We start from the raw sequence: 8,854 nt of genomic DNA, 5'->3' as shown, positions 1-8,854 counted from the left end.
TAAGCTGAGCGAGGATCTCGAGAAGGCCCAAGCCGCGAAGGCGGCGCTTGGTGACACTGTCAAGAACCTTCAGGGGCAACTCCAGATGTCTTAGGATGGGAGGGAACGGGCGGAGAATAACCTGTTGGTGACCCGACTAGCGCATGCTGAGGAGCTGGTGAAAGTGCGAGAGGAATGGCGAGGTTCTGAGGAGTTTTTTAAGGCCGCGGTCGCGTTCAGCGTCGACGTCGACATAAGACACAGACGCTTTCGGATATTTCCCGAACTTTGCTTCTTTTAGGATCTTGTTTGGGGCCAATGTGCTTGGTTTGTAATAACTCTTTGAACTCCTTTTTTTTGTGGACCCCGGAAAGGAAGGTTCGCTTGCCTCCTGTATTTTATGTGACATTGTATATGGTGGCTGAACTTTCTTGCAGTTTTTTCTTCTTGATGGGATGTTGTTGATTTTTAATTCCGTTGGCAAGAATACCTCTAGGGCGCCCTCACGGGGCGTCGCTCCTGGGTATCTTGTTCGTGGAAGGGCTATCTTCCTCTCGAGTAATCAGCTCGGAGTTGATGGGTCCTGCCTGCCCCTTACAAAGGACAGGTTTTTTTCTCCTGGGGAGTGTTTTAGGGTATTTTCGGGGGGATCAACCCATATGTTACATCTGTTTCACTCCCTGTGTTCTTTCGGCCCCGTATATGTTACGGGCCAGAAAGTGGAGATGCGTAGATTTTTTTTTTGGGGGGGGGGGGGGAACGCTATTTCATTGATCGGGAAGGAAATACATAGCTTTGTGTTGAAAATAACAAGAAGAGGCAAAAACAAAACATTCATAACAACTTAAAAGACAACACAGCTCTTACCCTTTCTTTTCACTGGTAAAACTTTCGGAGGTTGTCCATGTTCCAACTTCGAGGGACTGGGGTCCCATAGAGGTGCTCAAGTTGGTAGGCTCCGGGACGGAGCGCTCGAGCGACCTTGTAGGGCCCCTCCCATTTTGGTGCGAGTTTTTCGGAGTTTCGGGGGTCGAATACCTCCGCTCGTAGTAGTACTAGGTCCTCGGGTTTTACCATGCGTTTTTTTACGCGGGAGTTGTAGTATCGCGCCACCTTTTGTTGGTAGGAGGCGATCCGGATGAGGGCTTGCTCTCTTTTTTCAGGACAAGGTTGAGAGTGTTCCGGAGTAGCTCGGAATTTCCATGTTCATCATAGTTTTCCATGCGGAAACTGGATAGGCCGATTTCTACTGGAATGAGCGCTTCGGCCCCAAAGGTTAAACAGAAGGGAGATTCCCCTGTCGTGGCCCGGGGTGTTGTCCGGTATGTCCAAAGGACACTTGGGAGCGCTTCTACCCAGCACTTCCCTGCTTCTCCCAACCGCTTTTTGAGACTCTGGAGTATGATCATGTTGGTTACCTCCACTTGCCCGCTGGCCTGAGGGTGCGCTACAAAGGCGAACCGATGCTCGATGCTCAGATTATCACAGAACTTGTCGAATTCAGCACTTGCGAACTGGGGTCCGTTGTCTGTTACGAATATTCTTGGGATGCCGAAGCGGCAGACCACGTCATGATAGAAAAACTTTTATGTTGCCTTAGAGTTTGGTCTTGCCACGGCTTTAACCTCGACCCACATGGTGAAATAATCGATGGTGACGTATAGCATTGTATGCCCTCCTGGGGCTTTTGGGAATGGCCCGACCAGGTCCATGCCCCACATGGCGAAAGGCAGCGGCCCCGCTATTGAGGTGTAGGGAGTGGCCGGTTGATGGGGGGTGGTGGCGAATTTCTGGCATGGGCCGCACTTTTTGATGAATTCCTGGGCGTCTCTGAGGATTGTAGGCCAAAAATAGCCATGCCTTATGATCTTCTGGGCTAGGGTCCTCCCGCCTCCGTGGTCTCCGCAGATCCCCTCCCGTAGGGCGTACTCCGACTCGGAGGGTACCAGGCATCGGAGGTATGGCCATGTGTACGACTGTTTGTATAGCTTGGGTCCATGGAGTATGTAGTGGGCGGCCTTCGCGGTTAGGCGTCGGGCTTCCGGTTTGTCCTCGAGTAGTATCTCGTCTTTTAGGTACCGCACTATGGGATCCATCCAGTTTGGCCCCGGTGGAATTTCCAAGACTTGCATTTCGTCGATGCTGGGGTGAAGCAGTATCTCTGTGTGCACAGAACCAAAGTTATGGGTCTCTTCGGAGGCCATTTTGGACAGGGCGTCCGCGCGATAGTTCATGCCTCGCGATACTTGGAGAATCTCGACTTCCCTCATTCCCTTCAGCTTCTCCCTTACCTTCTGAAGGTATCTTTTCATCCTAAGTTCTTTGGCTTCGTACGTCCCGTTTACTTGCTAGACCACCAGTTGCGAATCGCTGTAGATTTTTAACTTCCTTGTGCCCAGCTCCGTGGCTAGACTCAGCCCCGCCAATAAGGCCTCATATTCAGCCTCGTTATTGGAGGCTTTGAAGTCTAGTCGGAGGGCGTACTCTGTTATGAATCCATCTGGGCCCTGGAGGACCACTCCTGCCCCGCATCCTACTTTACTTACTGAGCCGTCCACGTGCAGGGTCCAGTGGATCTCGTTGTCCTCTTCGGGCAATTCGGGCCCAATGCGTTCGTCTTCGTGAGTCGTTTGCTCGGCGGGGGCCCTAGTTTCCTCCATCACCGTTGGTTCTGAGGCAGGGGCGGTGAATTCCACTATAAAATCAACGAGGACCTGGGATTTGATGGTCGGTCTTGGTCGAACCTGTATGTCAAATTCTCATAACTCGACGGCCCAGCTTACCATTCTACCCGAGGTCTCCGGCTTCTGTAGAATTTTTCTGAGGCGTTGGTCAGTCAAAAGTATTATGGGGTGGGCCTGGAAGTAGGGGCGGAGCTTCCGGGCAGCGTCGACAACTGCGAGGGCGAACTTCTCTATGTCCAGGTACCAAACCTCTCCACCATGGAGGGTCTTGCTCACGTAGTACACCGGATGTTCCCGCTTGTCGTTCTGCCTAACCAGTACTGCGCTTACCGCCATAGGGCTGACGGCCAAATACAAAAATAGTTCTTCCCCAGGCTCGGGCTTGGTCAGCACGGGCGGGGTTTGGAGGTAGTGTTTCAACGCGTTTAAAGCTCCTTGACAGACCGGGGTCCATTCGAACTCACGTATGTTCTTTAGCTGCTTAAAGAAGGGCTGGCATTTTTCCCCCGACTTGGACATAAAACGGCCGAGGGCAGTGACCCGTCCCGCAAGCCGCTGCACCTCTAATGTCGTCGCCGGGGGTTCCATGTTTAGGATGACTTAGATCTTTTCAGGGTTGGCCTCGATGCCTCTCTGGCTAACCATGAATCCTAAGAATTTTTCAGAGGTTACCCCAAATGCGCACTTTGCGGGGTTGAGCTTCATCCGGGCCCCCGCAGAGTGTCAAAGGTTTCTTGGAGGTCGGAGATGTGTTCGCGGGCTTCCAGACTCTTTACTAGCATGTCATCCACGTACACTTTCACATTTCTGCCTATCTGCTTCCGGAATAGTTTGTTTACAAGCCGTTGGTACGTAGCCCTCGCATTTTTCAACCCAAAGGACATGACAATGTAGCAGTAGACGCCCTGGTCGGTGATGAACGCAGTTTTTGGAATGTCAGGTTCGTGCATCTTTATCTGGTTGTAACTGGAGAAGGCGTCTAGGAAGGTGAGAAGTTCGTGTCTGGATGTGGCATCGATGAGCTGGTCTATGCATGGGAGGGGGTAGGGGTCTTTTGTGCAGGCACAGTTTAGATCTGTAAAGTCTATACAGGCCCACCAACCCCCGTTGGCTTTTTTTACCATGACCGCATTGGACAGCCACTCGGGATACCGAATTTCTTTGACAAATCCGGCTTGTAGCAATTTTTTCACTTTTGCTTTGATGTGAGTTTGTCGTTCTGCCGCGAAGTTCCTCTTCTTTTGCCGGACGGGCTTGAGGGTCGGATTTACGTTCACCCTGTGAACAGTCATTTCCGGGGGTATACCGGGCATGTCCAAGGCAGACCATGCAAACACATCTTTGTTGGCTCTGAGGAAGCTGATCATTTGGTCCCGTAAGGTGCCTTTTAGTAAGGAACCAATCCGGACTTCTTTCTCTGGCTGGTCTTCGGATATAGGGATGGAGTCTAGCTCCTCAATGGGCTCCCCTCTAACCGTGCGGGCTCGCTCTCGGGGATCTTCGCTCCCAATCATGAAATTTTCTGCCGGGGCGTTGCTTCCTTTCAAGCTCGCAGCGTAGCACTGGCGTGCCATCATCTGCTGCCCCCGGACTTCTCCTATCCCGGTTCGAGTGGGGAACTTCATTTTGAGGTGGGGGGTAGAAACTACTGCTCCCAGATCTCTCAGAGTCGGGCATCCTATGATGCCGCTGTAAGTGAAAGGTATGTCTACGACCATAAAGGTGGTCATAATGGTCTTTTGGAGGGGATATGTTCCAAAGGTTACGGGTAAATCGATTTTGCCACTGACCCATACTGCTGCCCCAGAGAACCCGTAGATGGAGTACTCTGCGGGCCCCAGTCGTCCCTCGCCCAATTTCATCTCTTCAAAGGTTTCAAGGTGCAACACATTGACAGAGCTCCCCGTGTCTACCAAGATCTTTCCTATGTCGAAGTTGGCGATGATTAGCCTGACTACCAGCGCATCGTCATATGGAACTTGTAGCCCGTTGAAGTCTTCGGAGGAGAAAGAGATGATCTGGTCTTCTTGGGGAAGATCCGTCCGGGCCTTTTTGGAAGGTATTTCTAGGGAGAGTAGCCGCTCTGCGTATGCTCGCCGACCGGCTGTCGTTGGCCCCCCTGCTGCAGGTCCTCCCGCGATGATGTTGATTTTTCCAACAAGGTAGGTGGTTGTTCAAGGGTCGGCGGCTGTCGAGGGAGTTCTCCCCTTTTGGGGCACCGGTGGTGCCATGCGTTGTGCCTGCTGCGGGATCAGTGACTGCTACGGGATCATTGCCGGCTTCTCGGCCCGTCGGCAGGGTGATGCCCTTCATGCGAGCGTTCAATTTGTGCGGGGCTCCTGAGATAGTGATTTAAATGACCCTCCTTGGCCAGTTTCTCTAACTGGAGTCTGAGATAGAAGCAATGGTCGGTTTCGTGGCCGTGGTCCCCATGGAAATCACAGAACTTTCCGGTGGAGCGCTTCTTCAGGTCCATGCTCATTTTCCTAGGAGGGGTTAGAAGACCCTGATCTCTGATGGAGAACAGGGCATTGGAGAGGGGAACCTTCAAGAGGGCACTTCCTAGCCTTTCAAAGACGGGGATGGGGTTCCGGTTTGCCTGTCTTTCTTCGGCCCGTTGCCTCACGGTTCCTCTACCATCTTCTTTCCTTCTTTCCTCGGGGCCGGCCCGGCTCCGCTCCCGTGCGCATGCTTCTTCCGCTCGTATGAACTTGTTAGTTTTGGATTCGAGTTCCTGCAGGTCCCGCGGTGGCTTGAGGGTGAGGTGCAGTTTGAGATTTGAGTCGGTGGTAGCGTGCTTTAGTGCCGCGACCGTTATTTGAACGTCGATGTTGGAAAGTTGGGCCAGCTCGGCGTTGAACTTCAACATGAAATCTCTCAAGGTCTCGTTTCTTCCTTGTCGAAGGGCCAAGAGGGCGTCTCCCGGATCGTGGCGGAGGCGATTGTTGGCGAACCTTGAGGTAAACTTCCTTCCGAATTTGTGGAAGGATGTGATGGAGTCTGGCTCCAGATGCATGTACCAGTCGTTGGCGGTTTTTCTCAGCAAGGAGGCAAAGGCTCTACACATAAATCCGTCTGATGTGCCTCGGAGCGCCATTACCCTTCTGAAAGTTTGGAGGAACTCAAGAGGGTCTGTGCTCCCATCGTAACAACTAGATCGGGAGAGATCTATCCCTGTTTCTACGGGAGTTTTTAAGATCTCCGAGGTGAACGGGAATGCCGTCTCTCTTTCCCATTCGTCCAGGATGTCGTGGGCATAGGGTTTCTTCATTTCTCGTTTGACTTCTCGGATCTGTCTCTGTAGATCGGCCAGTGGGTCTAGCCCAGGGAATTGCACCGAGGTGGCTACCTCCTCTGCCCGCGTTAAAGGCAACTCTTGGAATCGAGCCGTCCGCGTAGGGGGCGTGGCTTAGGGTAGCTTGTCTCCCAGTATTTGGCTGATATTCCCCAGCTGGGGGAGGTAAAGGGCTATTTGTCGAAGGAGAGGGTGCCCGCCGGATCGGCATGCACCTTCGCCGGTGATGACATTCCTCTGGCGACTCCCTGTTGTCTTCGTTGTAGGCTTCCGTCTGATCATGCATTGCCGGGGGCATCCCCGGGGCTGGAAGCTCTGGTGGTTGAGGCAACCGTAGGAATAGCTCTTGGCGAAGTTCGTTGAACATTTCCATGGTAGGGACCATTTGTGGTGTACTGGAGGCGGGCCGATGCTGGCCCGAGGCCGGCGAGTTCGGCTCCTGAGAATTCGAGACATGGGTTTGTGCATGCTGGGCTTGGATCCTGGTCACTACCCCTGTTTCTTGCTGTTGGACGTAGTTTCTCATCGTCATGAAGCGTTCAAACTCAAACAAGTCCCACGGATGGCGCCAATATGATGGCACCGAAATCCAGGTCTCCGATCGCACGGTGGGTAGAGAGCCTCCGCGGGGGTCTGCAATCACAAACAGAGTGGTCAGGGAGGTCCGGGGTGGGTCCTGGACGACCACTTCGACACCCAAGTCAGATTCTGGACCATCAACGTAAAGAACAGCAAGAAATGGCTGAGGTGTAATTAGGTTTACCAAGACCAAGGTGCGGGTTCTTCTTCTGATATCTTGGTGGGCGGGTCGGAGGCAACAAGTAGGAAGAGAAAGAGAAAAAAAGAGGGGGGACGGAATTCAGGCGTCCAGCACCTCTCTCCCCTCTCTCACTAAGATTAATCCCCCTACTTCCTTTGTTGTCGCCTCGTTTTTTAGAGGGTCGCCCCCTCTTTTGGATAGCCTTGAGAGGGATAGGATGAGATTCCCTCCTTCTACCTAGCCTTTCTCTTTGGACCTCCCCTTTGATCTCGCTTGTGAATCCTTTTTAAGGGGCGCCATGCGGACTCTTTCATCATTTCAGAGAGAAACCTTCTTTCGTTGGATTGGGATGCCTACCTGGTTTGACGGCCCGCGTGGCCTTGCCGTTGAATCTCACCCATAATCGTAATGATGAAGCTTCGGCGGCAGGAAGGTGGCACGTGGCAGAATCACGTAGTCTTGCCGTGCATTAATGCCCTACTTTATTATGATTAGGTTCCTCTGGTGCATGAGCGACACGTGGTGAGATTCGAGGATCGCACCGTATTTATGTCCTATCATGGAGTGCTCAAACAAAAGTGTAAATATCAATTTCCTAGTGGTAAGCCAAATAGTTACAGCCAAGTAGCTAACTAGGTGTCCGTGGAATTTGAGTGCTTTGGACCACCCTCGCACTTTTCGTAAGCATTAAGACGCTATAATGGTTGGCTACCATAACACTTCGCTCAGCATCACCACCATAAATGTGGCACGTCAGCTAATAGAAATTGACATGTGACAGGATCAATGGCAAGTCGAGAACACACTTTCGGCATTTAAGAAGCCTTTCAAAATGACAAAAGACCACTAATTTTTTTCATGGATGAAAGATTAAGCGGTCTCATAGTGTAGACACCCCATTTTGACTGTGCCTTAAACCTTCCAATTTTGTGCAAAACCCCATCAAATGAATGAATTAGGGTCCCAAAATTCACCCTAAGCTAGGGTAGGATCCTACTAAGGTCTCTGCAAAATTTCGTCGAAATCCGAGCGCATTTGCCTAGCGAACGAACCGAGGTAAGTGTCGTAGTATAAACCAGAAAGGGGGTGATTTTATCTTGAAAGGGGGGCGACTTTATCCTGGAAAGGACGCGGCCTGGGGTAGAAAAGACACGAATTCATCGCTTTTCGCGCAACCGCGCGCCCATCAAATTTGGAGTGCCATTATCAACATTCAATTTTCTCTATAAATACCAAATCATATCTCATTTTCTTAAAAAAAAAAAAAAAAAATTACAGAGATCGAGAGAGAGAGAGAAGGTGTTCCGATCCTCTTCTCCGGCTACATTCTCTTACTGGAAAGATTCTCCGGCCGATTATTAACAATCTCCGAGCATCTTCCCTGCTATTTCGAGCATATTCCACATTCAGCCTTGAAAATCCCTAGCTAAAAACCTCACAATCTTAGATCCACTTTGATTAGAAACCCTAACCTAGTCGTCCAAATTCTAGCAGAGCTATAGAAAAAAAATTCTTCGAACTCTAATCTCTTCTCCCTTCTCATCTCCGATATTCTTCCCTCTCTTCTCCGGCTGAAATGCTCCTTCTCCGACTAGATGATCTTACCTTTTCCAAGTTGTTTTTCCTATCTTACTCTTATTTTAAACCCTAGCTTGACATTTTCTCAACCTGAAACCCTAAAATTTTCATTTCTGACCATTAAACTTAGATCCATAGCCAAAATCGTCAGGTCCTTCAACTTGCTTTTGTTCTAACCTCTATTGAACCTTAGACCTGTGTTTCTGTCTCACAAATTCTAGATCCAAGCTTCAAAACTCTTAGATATGTGGCTGCTAGTTTAGAAACTCTTAAATCTGCAAGATCAAGGAAGAAAGACCGGTTTGGAATATTAATTTCAAAAAGATAGCAAATCTCTGCAATTTCAAAGAGGTAAATTAAAAGGATCATCTCTTCAGGCAGCTCCAATCACTGTACGGAGGTAATTCTCGGCAAAAATACAGAGGAAGTAAGTTCCTTTTTTTTTCTATTGTCCTCTTATTAACATATTCATGAGTATGCCTATGATTTCTTCCTCGATGAGTTGGAATGGATTGATTTTGTGTTTGACTATTCGATTGAGCTTCATTTATTCTTTTC

The 8,854-nt window shown here is 50.3% G+C and overlaps 2 protein-coding genes across 2 annotated transcripts; both read right to left on the bottom strand.

Moving 5' to 3' along the window:
- Window positions 1-3,364: 3,364 nt before the first annotated feature.
- Window positions 3,365-4,525, bottom strand: LOC143888847 (uncharacterized). Its single transcript, XM_077393242.1, has one exon. The coding sequence runs from the start codon at window positions 4,523-4,525 to the stop codon at window positions 3,365-3,367; it is 1,161 nt and encodes a 386-aa protein (XP_077249357.1).
- A 407-nt stretch (window positions 4,526-4,932) lies between these two features.
- LOC143888846 (uncharacterized) lies at window positions 4,933-5,760 on the bottom strand. The gene has a single exon (XM_077393241.1). The coding sequence runs from the start codon at window positions 5,758-5,760 to the stop codon at window positions 4,933-4,935; it is 828 nt and encodes a 275-aa protein (XP_077249356.1).
- Window positions 5,761-8,854: the final 3,094 nt, after the last annotated feature.

Source organism: Tasmannia lanceolata, unplaced genomic scaffold (genome assembly GCF_043159265.1).
Source record: "Tasmannia lanceolata isolate RefF3 unplaced genomic scaffold, GAP_Taslan_0.1 ptg000012l, whole genome shotgun sequence".
NCBI lineage: Eukaryota > Viridiplantae > Streptophyta > Magnoliopsida > Canellales > Winteraceae > Tasmannia > Tasmannia lanceolata.
Note: the sequence above shows the minus strand (reverse complement) of the source record. Positions and strands in the feature narration are given on the sequence as shown.

What these genes read in the sequence shown, in the direction of transcription:
- LOC143888847 (XM_077393242.1), bottom strand. Translation starts at nt 4,525, where the DNA reads ATGAAATTGGGCGAGGGACGACTGGGGCCCGCAGAGTACTCCATCTAC.
- LOC143888846 (XM_077393241.1), bottom strand. Translation starts at nt 5,760, where the DNA reads ATGGCGCTCCGAGGCACATCAGACGGATTTATGTGTAGAGCCTTTGCC.